This window comes from Toxoplasma gondii, chromosome VIIa (genome assembly GCF_000006565.2).
Source record: "Toxoplasma gondii ME49 chromosome VIIa, whole genome shotgun sequence".
In the NCBI taxonomy this organism is placed as follows: domain Eukaryota; phylum Apicomplexa; class Conoidasida; order Eucoccidiorida; family Sarcocystidae; genus Toxoplasma; species Toxoplasma gondii.
In genome coordinates this window covers 2156308-2169628 of record NC_031474.1, presented here as the reverse complement: position 1 = coordinate 2169628, position 13321 = coordinate 2156308, and the positions used below count along the sequence as shown (strand labels likewise).

Here is a 13321-nt window from a genome sequence, read left to right as displayed (position 1 = left end):
ACCGCCAACTAGCAATTTGCGGTGTCTCAGATTTTGCTGCTGAAATCTCTGGTTTACATTTTTGGAAACACAACAGTTCTTCTACGCAATAACCGAGAGCCCACATGCTGTCGCGACAGCCCAGCCTGAAAAGGCTTTATCCAGAATTCATTATCTTCGTTCACTGTGAACTGAGGATGTGTTCGTCTGTTTGGTGACCGACATATCTGGAAGATAAAGCAAGGCAGCAAACGCCGCGTCTACTGAATGAAACATGGGGAAAACTCAAGTTTCTCTTCCTAGGTTAGGGTAAAAATGGACCACGAGTGCAGCGTATATGAGAGAAAAAGGCAGTCTGTGCCCTACCCCATCGGTACAATTGCTTCCTCCTCCGGAAAGAAAGAAAGAAGGCAAACAGGAGGCAGACACTCTGTGTGCGATGATCATGTTGCAGTCACGGATACGCGGTACAGCGTTTAATCGTTTTCTGTTGCGATTTCGCAGCAAAACACCTTCCGGTCTTCATATGGCTTGCGACGTGCACGACAAAGTCAACAGTTACATTGATGGGCTACGCGAAACATAGGAGCATGACCTTCGTGAATTTCTCTCACTGTCCCCTCTGTTGCCAGTATACACATCTAACAAGAGAAATGGATGTCCGCCACTCCAACGCAGGAATGAGAAACGTGAATACTCAATAAATCCACAATCATTCCAACGGTGTCCTCCTTTGACGCTGACCTCCACCTGTCATTGGAGAGTCTCTTGCTAAAGAAGATGGGATATGTCATAGACGCAATTTTCACCAACTTCTAGATGGGTCGTCTACGACTCTATCTACCCGAGGCAGCAGTAGTTGGCGGTTACCTTCGGTTAAGCTCTCTGCGTGATGGCTTTACTGTCGTTGACACTTCTGTACGCTGGTACATGGACGCCCTCTCAGTTATTGAATTTGCCAGTGAACAGCTGTGTTTCCCTGTCTCGTCGCTATGCGATAGTGGCGTACTCCGGGCACCTAAACAACCAGTGGCTCAATGCCTGTGAAAAAACAATGCCGCTGAACGCTTTTATTGGAAACTAAGACACGAATATCTCCACACGTAGCGGACGTGTGCAACTATCGTGTGTCTCGCCGTGTCGCAGTAGATCTGGGCGTAAAGGTAGATCATCTCGCAGTAGCTTAGTTCTTCATTTCCTGGTTACAGGGCCGCCCCCAATGGACAGCTAGGATAATTGAAAGCAATCCATGGCTGCCTCTGCACAAAAACTGTGTTCGCTCGCAAGGTACACGGAAGAACAAATCTCTAAAAGGCCACAGAGGCATATTTTGATTTTGGCTGGCCGAAACTCCTCATTTTCCCTGAAAACGCCGAGGAGCCACAAACCACTTCCACAACCCATCACCGCCATTGTGCCTGTGGGCCGTAGGAAACAAAACGCACACGTACGCAACCCTTGCCTCTTTCTTCGTCCTGTCTCTGAATGATGCTACTTCGATGAAGCAGACCAGGATTTTGCTTTACACAATAAGCCATTTAGTGACGATGCCAGCATTCAATCCGTTGGTTACGTCTTCCTCAGGCAAAGAACAGGAGCGTCGGCATCTCTCGTAACTGAGACGCCATGGACAAGCTGGTGGTTCGACTGCGCGTATGATGAACTGGACCACAGTGTGAAGTTGCTCGTTCTTTTCTCCAGCTTCCAGATCGTCATATTCGTTATTTGGTGCACGTCCAACTCAGAGCCTTGAGACAATCTGCCAAAACGGTGCTCTTGTCACGTGCCTGTTGGAGACCGTTCTCGGTTTGTTTTTAAATAACGACGACGCGCTCCTTGGCGATACCGCCGCTACATGCGTGCTAAATTCTCAGGTGTTGATGGGTGACCAGTGGTGTCGTGAAGCGATAACGGCTGAAACGTGGTTTACATATCTTATACAGCCGTAAACCTCTTCTGTGTGTGGTGACGCTCGCAGGATTTTTTCCTCTGTGAAGTTTTGCTGTGCCTGTCGTGCTCAGATTCCAGCCTTCGGTCCTTCCTCTGGTCCCCTACTCGCCGATTCCCTTACGGTTTTCTTTCTGTTGTCTTCGCTTCGTCCCGAAACGTCACCATATGATAAAGTGCTCGCTTCAGCATCCCTCATCACTTCGCGACTGCAGTCTGTCAGATGAAAACCCGCTTCGGAGTAGGGTTGACAACACCGAGAAGAAACAAAGCAGTCTAGGCGTTGGGTGTGCTTTATGTTTTGTCCTGTAGCAGACGCATGTTTTATTCAGTGAATGGTCGATCTTTTGTTTGTCCCGAGTGCTGATATCGTCACGGGGATCCGCAGCAGGCTGTACCGAGATTGTGGTTGAGTCTTGCCTTGCTGTCGTTGCTTTCTACCCCGATCTTCTTCTTGTCGTCTTCCGATATTGTGTGGCTTCTCCGCAAAGAACGAGAAGCACTTTACGATACTCATCCCGGTTGTTTTATCGTGATCTAATTCACTGCTTTGTTCTGCTACAGAGCGAGTGTTCTCGCCATTGCCTGTGGCAGATTGACATTATAGAGCTTCCCTCCCCCTGCTGGGGTAGCCAGTTCAGCCGTGTAAGCAGAGGTGTGTCAACGATAAATGACCCTCGCTCCTGCGTTTCCTCTTTCTGCGTTCCGTCTAGTTGAACACCAAGATTCGCTAGTTCTTTGAGTTGCATATCAGATTAACGGCATAACGTTTTTGCACCTTCAACCAACCCTGTCTTCGTTTGCTCGAGACTGACACTCTGCCACACGATACACAATGAATACTATCTTTTTCTAGGCTGTATTCTTCGTTTTCTGCTGATATACCTCCTGCCGCTTGCGATGTTGCGTGCCAGTCGCCATCTCTTTTTGATGCCTTCACCTCATCTTCGTCTGCTATGAGCTCACGACACTCGTCTTTCCCGTCTCCTGTTCCATTTCGTCTTCCTTGCCAGCCCATTCAGTTGTGTTTTGGTTCACAGTCGCCAGTGTCGAGGCGATCTTGCTCTCAACAAGCAGGCGAAACCGCTGGGAAAGTTCGACCGTGTAACAGCGGGAAAACGTCCGTGTTCCCTTCCCTACCTTGTTCGCGTTGCGTCCTCTCTAACGGGACGGCAGAGGCTATTAGAGCAGAATGCATCTGTCATAGTGACACAAATTGTCGACCCGGTTCTACAGCAAAAACGGAGGATGGAACAAAACCGACGAATTCATCAGGACGGATGACTCGCACAAAAAGACTATCCGTATTCGCCTGGGAGTAATAAGGTGGGGGACTATGCGGATACCAGTGGTGGATCCCAGTGATCGCCTATTCGGGATACGAGTGCGCGAAGACCTACATGGGATTGTCAGCGTGGCTCAGTGAAGCGTGTTTGCTGGTGCCACTTGAGGGCAACTGACTGTCGGGACGTGAGAGACTATAGGTAAACGAGGATGCACTGTTTCTGAAAACAGTGTTGCTCTCAGGCACGCAGTGTATTCTTCCAATTTCAGATGGGAACTAGACGGAGACGGCGAATCTGAAGTGCACTAGCCCTTTCTTCGAGCAGTAGCTTAATCGCAACGGCCCGGTAACCACAGCGCCTCAGGGGCGCCAGACGGAACTGAAGCCAGGTTTTAACTCGAACGTGAATAATGTTACCGTCTCGTTCGGCTTCCGTGGAGGCTGCGCGAAATGCGCTGGTGGGTGAAATGAAGGAAGGGGAAGCCCCGATTCATTGTTCCCTGAGACGGGTGGGCAGCTGCGTCGAAGACATGCTTGAAACTGAGGAAGTCCACGGGGTCCTTTGTTCTAAACCTCCTGTCAGAGAACAGCCAACTCTTGGCTACCTAATAACAGGGATGTTAGGAGACAAAATAGAGGAAAACAGGCGCGAGTCGCGTTATCCTGGTTGTGAAAGCACCGAATCATCGTGTAGCCCATCGGTTGTGCAACATCAGTGCCGTCGCGCGTGGCATAAAGAAGAACATTCAAATCCGACCAACAGCGAAAGCGAGGAGAGAACAAGATGTCCGTTCCCTGAGGGGCACAATGTTTCTGATTTTGGACATGCTTCAAAAAACGAGGGCCAGCATGGATGCCGAGATGAAAAACGAGAAGACAGGCATGTAGCAGAAGATCAGCGAGGGAGAGCAGGAAATTTGCGTTTTTCTTCAGACAGAGATGAACGCGAATGTCCTTTGTCCGCAGTGCAGCCGGGGACTCTCATGTCACATCTTGAAGCGGAAGGGGAAGCAATAAAATATGTAGAGGATATAGGCACCAATGAAGGATGTGGGCTTTTGACAATCGATCAAGGAAAACAAGAATGTGGTGTTTGTGCCCCCCTGTCACGTAAGGACGGTTTCGGGTTTCTTGCGGCCACGGACTGGCTGTCCCACGACGGAAGAGAAAGGAAAGAAGACAGGAGGGACGAAGGTGCATCAAGGGGGACCGACGGCAGGGGAGTAGCGCAAAAGCTGAGAACAAGTAAAGAAGACGAAAAGCGGATCGAGAGCAGTGCAGACCATGTGGTGCGACAAACGACTCATGAGGTGACAAAAACGCGAAAAAAGGACTGTACAGCAAAAGAAGAAGATAATCTTTTGACACGCATGAGGAACCACGGCGACTTGCCACAGAACACAGAGACATCGGGAAACAGAGGGCTCAGCACAGACACAGAAGAGTGGCATAACATACCAGACCAAAGACTTCGACAGGGCGAGGACAAGGCGAGCAGGTGCAGTGACAAGGGATGTGTAGAATCCTGCAAGAGGGAAACCTGGCCTTCATTGGGTGCGAACGTTTGCGGCCAGAAGGAAGGAGATACAGGAGAGGGCACTCGAGAAACACAAACAGGCCTGGCTGGGGGAAACCCAGCATTCGTGTCCGGCGACGACAGCTTACATGTAAATTGCAGCAACCCCGAACGCCAGGAACGACGACAAGAAGAAGCACTTGAAGAAGAATCAGGCGACGAAGACGAACAAGAACGACATGGCCACGGGGGGAACGAACAAACAGACAACAGACGGGAAGATGGACAGAGGAACGGCCTAGTCCAGAGAAAGAGAAGGGAAGCAACTGAAAGAGGAAAAACGGAACACGTGTGCTTGACGAGAAGAAGCAGTACTCGCTTGCAGATGCCAGGTCAACGGAAAACTGGATCGCGAGTTCATGATATATATAGCGCGATTTCCTCTGCAGGTGGGCTGACTGAACTGCGTTTAACAAATACAGATATGCACGCGTCTGACTGGATCTATCGACACACCGATAGTTACGTAGACGGGATAGGGTGCGATGTGGGAGGCATCCCTACGCAGGCGTTAGTTACCCAGTGTTCCACGTTGGTAATTCGTCACAAGTCTGAGTTTACCTGTATCACGGCAGATGCGCATCATAGAACAGTGTCTGTTTCCTCGCGCCGTCTCTGGGGGTCCGCTCTGACTTCCCCTTGCCTGTTGCTGTATGTCTATCTTCATGTCCCTTCGGTAGACCCGGCGTTGATGCCTTTGGGGTTTCCCTCCCCACATTTCCCTCTTCATTGCGCCGTTTGTGTTTGTATGCTGTCTCCCCAGTGGCTCATCACCCAACGGCGTCGCTGGCAGCTGCTGGCCGTGGCGAACTTCCTCCTCCGCCCCGCCAGGCTTTTTCGCGAGACTTGGGAGGAGCTCCGATTCACTGTAGTTCGCTGTTTCGATCGTGTGCAGGCGGCAGCAGGAAGATAGTGAAAGAAGGGGAGTGTGTGCCCGACCCTCGAGCGCGTCCCCTCAGATGCTTCCCTCATCTGTCGTGCCTTCATCGGCCACCCAAAGAAGACGCCGTGCGATTTCGACAGAGTGAAGCAGACGAAGGACAATCGGGCTGTACACCCTGGCCGTCGGCATCATGTTGTGCCTCTGCATCTGCTCCAGCAGACTCCTCTTTGTCTGCCGGCCTCCTTCCGTCGTCTCGTTCTGCGAGTCCGTCTCAGATGTCAGAGAATGGAGCAGTGAACCTCTGGGGAGAAGCAGGGCGTTTCCATGCCCGTAGATGTGTCTTTGACGACGGGAGCGAAGGCCAACAGGCCTCTGGGCCCCTTTTTCTGCCTTCCAGTTCACCTCAGGAAAAAGCAAGAAACTCGATGCGTTATGTCCCCAAGAAGAGCCCACCCCCCGTAGATGTGGCGACGCCTTCATATGATCCCCATGCCTCTAGTTCTGTCGTTTCAAAAGACAGAGAGACAAGCACTGGTATCACAAGTGGGGAGGCAGGTTACAACAGTGTCACACACAAACATGAAGTTGGAGGAAGGAGACTGAGTGAGAGTGCCGGAACCCAACACATGCCATCACCAGCTTCTGTTGGTGGCATCAACATGAAACCTCCTGCATTATTGTTTTCTCGACGCCTAAGAGAGGCAAAAAGTGCCTCTGACGAGACCGGGAAGGCGCAGATCTTGGAGGAGCGAGAAACCGTGACTCCGACCCAGACGCTCCACGAATCGCGGGTCGCAGACGTCGTCTCTTCTGCTCTTGTCACTTCGTCTTCTGATTTCTCTTCTCCCTCGATGTTGACACCTGCTGCTACCCCGGACCGTGAACAATTGCCACTGGACGTTGATGCGAAAACTGGAAATTCGCCCTGTAATTTGAACAGGTTCCTGAAAGATGAACATTCATGTACCCGCTCACCTGTCTCGTGTGTTGGCTTTTGTGTCCCCGTCCCACACGTAGCCCGAGAAACGAGGGACATCGAAGACGGCCACACAGAAACGGGGGGGAAACCAGAGACAGTGCCAAAGGAGCGACTTGGTTCTGGTCACTCGGGGCGCGTGCCTCAAAGTGAAGATGGCCTTTCCGGTTGTGTTACACTGCCCGGAGATGGCAGGGCGAGGTCTGCGAGTGAGACGTGGACAACGGCATCGAGTCGGCGAGAGAGACGAACGTTAATGATAGGCTCCCCTCCATTTGCACCGGATGAAGAGGAAGAACCTGATGATGAACGAGATGTTCTGTTAGATCTGCTCCACTTTACCTCGAAGCGGCGGTTCCTAATGGACGAAGCAGAAGCGATTGCACAGGCTCGTCTGTCGCTCCGAAAGATGAAGAGGGAGTTACCGTTTCTGATGCGAAAAATTCTCGAAGAACGAAGAACAGAAAACGAAAGAGACGAAGCAAAATGCCGTTTTCTACGTGAGTCGTCTATGCGAATGAAGGGGACAGAAGATAAAGCAGACAGACGAACTACAGTGCTAAGGCCGCTGGACAAGGAAGGGAAACGAGATGTTCCCTCTGTGGGGGCAACGACACTTCAGAGCGCTAGTGGATCCTGCTCTCAGTCAGTGTCACCTGAGCACGAGAAGGCTGCGGAATATGAGGGAATAACAGAGATGAAGGGGAGCAAAGAACGTATAGTGCCGCCTATCTCTCCTTATCCACGCTGGCCTGATGCAGACGTCGACACTCCTTTGCAGCCGAAGCTGAAAGGGCAAGACGAGGGTGAAGGAAATACGGGTGTTCGGTGGTTTGACCGAGGCGACTGGTGGAGATCAGTCTCCGTTCCATGCGATTCGTTCTCCTCTGTCCCGGGCATCTGTTCTTCTCGTTCCTCGTTTTCTACTCGTTTGCCTCCTCCCTGCTCCTCTACTTATTCGTCCTTGCTCTCTCTTGGAGAGAGGGCAAGGATTCCAAAACAGAGGATTCGGATCGTTCAGGACGACCATGTGATTGATAAAACGCCGAACAGGGAGATTCAGCTGCGCCGAGCATTCTGCAGTCTACTTGTTGGATATGGCAAATGGGAGGCAGCGCACAGCTTGAGCGTGGATGAAGTTGAAGAAATCCTTTGCTTTGCCCTCCCTTCCCTTTCCAGACGAGAAATCGCCGAGTGCGTGCACCATTTTGAGATGACAAGCATGGCCGAATACCCCTAACTTTCTCAGCAGTATCGGCTGTTTGCACACAATCGAGGCATACGACAGACGCTCTTCATAGTTTGCAGTTCCCGACCGCATTTTGGACATTATATACCGTCTCGTCGTGGCCGTCTTTCAAGCGCAGGCGCAGGCGGTGGTATTTTGTCACTTCTTCTCTACCGGTTGGAGTGGCTAAAAATGATGCTGCAAGATGTGTCTGCTCTGGCGCGACAGTTTTGTGAATCACGATTATTTCAATATGACTCCGCTCACGCGTTTTCAGGATTCACGTTCTCATGATTCTGTGTTCGTCTTACGGCAGTTTCGTGCCATGTTGCGTGTCGTGTATCATACGCATTTGCTAGAGTGCAGTCATCCACTTCCTTGATGTACACGCGTTGATAGGCATGACATATCTGGATATCCTCATTCTTGCATCTCTCCAAGCGACTGTCGCATATGGGGAAGGTAGCATTTGCAGTGTCAGTCCATTATTTGATAGACTTTGAGATGTAAATGCATGTGTACGCGTTTTCTGCAGGTCTGTGTTGGAATTGTACGATTTACTGAGTTCCGAGATTTTTCATCCGTTCCTTGTTTCTTTGAACGCAGACAACCACAACGTGTGTTTGTCGTTCGCGTTCGAAATGCCTTGACGTGCAGTAGACGTTGCTACCTGCCCTGTGTCCCCCTTTCTGTTGCTGCTGCTGCCAATATTCAGCTTCCTAAGCACAAATCTTCCAAACCCGCCACCTCGTACGGTGACGCCTGCGGACCTGCAGTTGGCTTCCCTTCTGCCTTCGCTCTTCGCTGTGAGTGTTTGAGACTGCATTCAACAAGCCAAGGGCGTATTGCCTTAGTTTAGTACCATCATTGGTATGCGTCCGAAAACGATTATCGAGAAATTCGCGTAGACACGCGCATAGGTGCGGAATAACTCACGTACATATACATAGGTGAGGAGAGAGGATCGAACGCACAGTTGACTTCGTAAGGCGAGAGCAACCAATGATCTCGTGCTGTCTGGGTCTAGAGAGTTGGCCGCCCTTTTGGATAAGGAAAGGCACCTGACTTTCGACGCTAGACGAAACTCTTGCAATAGCCCCACCTCAACGTTGTGCTTTTACCTTTGATTTGTCGAATATGTAGCCTAGAGGTTTTGCTTCGACTCGGTCCGTTTTCTTTTTTACCTGTTTATTCTTTGGATATTCGAAGCGATGGGATGAGTCGGACCCGTAAATGGTGGCTTCCTCTGTCTCTCTTTGGCAGGCGCCGGGGACGCTTCGTGGAAGAACGTTTGTAGCTCCGTGTGTTTTTCCTGTGCAGATGAAAGATGGAGAATTCAGAGCAGCAAGGGAAGAAAACGAGGCAGAAACCGTACTTGTGGAGGAGCGCGTAGGTCATATTTTTTATGGTCATCGTATGTCTACTTCCTTCTCGTGTTCTGGTATCCTTTCACGTTGTCCTGTCATCGCGCGCGCGTAGGCGGCAAGAGTCTGCTTCTCCTTGCGAACTCAGTTGCCTGCCACGGCCTTCCGTTTGATTCCTTCGTTGCTTGACCCCATCTATTGTTTCTTATTCTCCTCCTCAAATTTCTCGCACATCGTCGTCGCTATCTTGTCACTTCCATGTGTGGCGTCAAGGGGGGCGGGCGGGGCCGGTTTGTTTTTGTTCATACGTAGCCTTGCGTCTTGGCGAATCATCATCGCTTGCGCGGGGCATCTTCCGTGTTCGTGTGATCTCGTCTCGTCTCCCAGGACATGCCCTTCCGAGTAGCGCTCGGCCTCCCTGTGTTCCCGCCACTTTTCCAGTTGGCATCGTCCGCTCGTCTCTAGCTGGCGTCTCTCCCGTTGGCATGTTCACAAGAGTGCAAAAGGCCAGTTACGTCTTTGTAGAGGACTCCTTTAAGGGAATGTTTTGTTGAAGACTTTTCTGCTTTGCTTGCGCCAGCTGCGGTCGACCTGTGCCATCTTCCGGCAGCGGTTCATCAAGATGCTCTCTTGGCGCCTAAATTACCAGAACATACTTAGCCTTCATGTAAACTTCACCGATTTTTGTGACCTGTGCAGATCCAGGTAAGGCTGACGGCTTTGTGTTTCATCAACTTCGTGTGTACCATCTCCGGAAGTATCTCCATGTTGAAGAAGAGATTACGAGAAATAGGTTCTCGACCATGGTCTTCCCATTCGTCGTCTACGGTATTTATTGTGTAGCCTCCATTGTCAAGTCTCTCTGTCGTGACCGTTTTCCAGTCTGGTTCGATTTCCAAGTCTCTCTTTCCGTTCTGTTGGCTTTCTGCTCTCTTAGTCGGTATCCGTCACTGTTTATTCTCTTGCCTTGGTGCTTCGTTCTAGTTTTGACCTGGCCGTTTTTTTCCAACTTTCCTGCTTTTGTGCTTTCACAGAAGCCCGGTCTTCACGGCTGCATGCTTTCACCTCATGCGGCAGGAGAGTTCGAAGCTGGCTTGGCCAGTTGTAGAGGCCCTCTCTACGTATGAAGTACGGCATGCTTCGAAAAACGCACTTGCTAGGAAGTAATACGAGGACAAAGTCATCAGACGGTTCCCTCTTTCACCGAGTGTAACTGTTGAGCAGTTGCGGAATGCTGTTTCCTCCTGCAGTTCTTCATAATTAATGTTACAGGGTGACGAGCGGCTCGTAGAAGATGTGCACATACTTTTCATGGTGTCGGTGAGACGACAGTTGTTTTGAAGGACACGGTATGCATATTTGTGTATGTACGCGTTGTGTATATCGGCGTTCATGCGGCGAACCGTTTGGCTATTGCATTGCGACGCAGCTTTGTGTCTGTTCGAATTATGTGTCCTCCTCAGGTCCTGTACGCAGCATGGTACGTTGCGCAGCGCGTGCTGCATGCAGACGGGGTATGCCCTCAAAGGCTGCTCTGTCATCCACATTACCGTCGTCCGTCTGCGAAAGAGGGTATTCTTGCCTGTCATCTCCGCCGTTTCGGTTTTCGCTCCCTCACAGTTTGTTGCTGGAATTCGCGGGCGAAAACGCGGGAGGAAACCGCAGGTCAACCTGAGAGCGACCTTCCTATATCGTACAAGTTGTTTAAGCGCAGCAAACCGGACACACCGGATACCCCATTGACACGGTGGCGCTTCAATCGCGCTCTACCCAAGGTATTTGGACAGCCGGAGAAAGCGGAAGACAGAGAAACGCGAGTGGCGAAGTCTTGCACCCTTCTACAGATTAACGGAGTAAGAGGGTCCGATTCACGGTACGCATCAATTGAAAGCGTTATCGGGCGAGGCGGCGTGTGGCGGGCTGCGCATGGAGCGAAGGGAGCGTCGGGGAGAAAGGAAGCTGACGGAAGTATTGGAGCAGGCTTCGTTTCGTCTCAGACATGCTCAAAGAATCGCGCACATCAACCGAAGACTATTTCCGAGTGTGGCAGTGATCCTGGCTGTAGTGCCGAACTGTTTTCGTCTGCTGAAGTGCGAGAGCACCAGGAACAGGAAATACTGCCAGGAGGACGGCAAAAGGAATCGATCGGACGAGATGGCCGATATGAAGACGAAGGAGTATATGGAATTGAGTGGGCGGAAAGTGTTGGTGACATGAGGCTGAGTTCGCGAAGACGAAAAGACATCGTTGGGAAAATGGAAATTGATGGTGTAGACGGATGCAGCTGCTGTGCACTTGAGCTTCTTGCGCAGTTAGATGTCGATGAATTACTGGCACTGCTAGATCAGAAACGTTTGAAGGTCTTGGCGGATGCTGGGTTGGCTGACGAAGATGAGGTAGAGGGCGGCGAGGCTCAGGACGGAGTGAATTGCGGAGGCGACGATCGGCGGACAGAGTCAATTGCTCGAAGTAGAGAATACAACACAGACTTAGTTCGGCTGGTGGCCGAGTGTGTGGAACACTTGAGGCAAAGCGGGAACTTCTGCTTGTACCCGCATTCCTCGCATAAGAACTTCCTTTGACGCGAGGAAGAATTCGCGCGAAGTATCTGTTTATTTAAAAAGGAAACATCGATTTCTGAACAGGAACTACGGCTGACGTCGCCGACAAGCACGCGTTTGCTTAATTTGTTTTATCAGAACCCAAGGAACGCGCCAAAGAGTACATAGCAGACTTGCGGGCCATTTCACGGTTTCGTCATTTATTTGAGGATCTTTGGGACCCTCACTTCGTGTTCCCGTTTTTCTGTGCTTTAAATGTGAAGGAGGATCGATCACGGACACTTGGTTGTTCGAAGCTCACTGTATCTTCATCCAAAAACTCGATTGCCCCTCACACATAAAGAGTGTCACAATAAAAACCGTAGTGGATCAGGCGTCTGCGCGTACTGTGTTCCCTGGTACGTAGTATGATATCTAGTTTTCTTATGTCAATTTCGCACTGGAGTAGCACGGATGTGCGTACTTTCCCACTGTATCGTCAACCGTCGCTCCCTTCGCTCTCTCGTATATGGTGGGATGGTGGAACGGGCTGTTTTGGTCGGGTCAGCGGCGTCTTGTTTAGCCCCTGTTCAGTCGGTGTTGTACAGCGTTACAACCTGCACTGGCGTTTGAATAAGGACGTGGGGTCCAGAAAGGATAGGACATAGAAATACTTTTTCCCATGATAAATTTGAAAGGAATCCTCCCAGGTACTGGCTCAGATAATAATGACAGCATTACAGGAAGCACGCATTCTCCTGACCTCGACAAGACTCCGCTGGTACACTTGATTTCTGTCTTCTGGATCTCCTTACAGAGTTGTCTGCAGTCTTCCATTCTGATGCTTCTTTGTGTAACTGTTGTTTACCATCGACTACGTAACTCTTCTGCGCGTTGGAGTGCAACAATTTGAGCACGTGTTTTCAAGCTTTTTTTGACGCGCAGATTTTCGAAATTATTATGATGCGTGACTCTGTTTACAGCACCCAGATGAGTGTTCGCTTCCTTTAAATGTGAAGCGTCATTGGCGTACCAATTTAGAACGCTAATTTTGTTTGGAACCGACTCTCCAATTTTTGAGGGTATTCGCTGTGCAGTACGGTAGGTCCTGGAGAAGAAGTCGTACGGAAAGGAATAGATGACCGGTGCGGCACGAACTGTAAATCACTGTATACATCATTCCGAGCAAAGTTTACGTATTTCACCTGGCACACCTGCCCAGAGTATAACATTCAAGTGCCGACTCCTTGAGTATAGACAAGGCAGAATGCAGTCGGAATGAATTCAGACATATAATTCCAGACTGGACGCACGAGGAGACACTAGCCTACAAGAACAGCATGTCAACCATAGGCGTTGATTAGAAGAATTTTGATGAACGAAGATAATAACAGGATTTTTACTTAGCAGTCTCGACGTGTCGAGCACTTCTCTATAATACAGCGTTGTGGTGAATACGTTGAAGACTAGCCATCAACTAACTAGCCACAATATGACTGCCTTCCAAAATGCCCCTGAGATCGAGCCTGCTCGCTTGTAGGAG

At 50.4% G+C, this 13321-nt stretch overlaps 2 protein-coding genes across 2 annotated transcripts; both read left to right on the top strand.

Moving 5' to 3' along the window:
- The first annotated feature begins 99 nt into the window (after positions 1-99).
- TGME49_203875 (hypothetical protein) lies at positions 100-2448 on the top strand. The gene is made up of 2 exons (XM_018779275.1): positions 100-1426; positions 2001-2448. Exons 1-2 carry the CDS (start codon positions 1229-1231, stop codon positions 2151-2153), a joined length of 351 nt encoding a protein of 116 aa, XP_018637333.1. The 5' UTR covers positions 100-1228; the 3' UTR covers positions 2154-2448.
- On the top strand, positions 2432-13304 carry TGME49_203880 (hypothetical protein). The gene is made up of 8 exons (XM_018779276.1): positions 2432-5176; positions 5551-7840; positions 8590-8680; positions 9195-9263; positions 9819-9943; positions 10273-10366; positions 10702-11091; positions 12762-13304. The coding sequence occupies exons 1-8, from the start codon at positions 3622-3624 to the stop codon at positions 12825-12827; spliced, it is 4680 nt and encodes a 1559-aa protein (XP_018637332.1). The 5' UTR covers positions 2432-3621; the 3' UTR covers positions 12828-13304.
- Positions 13305-13321: the final 17 nt, after the last annotated feature.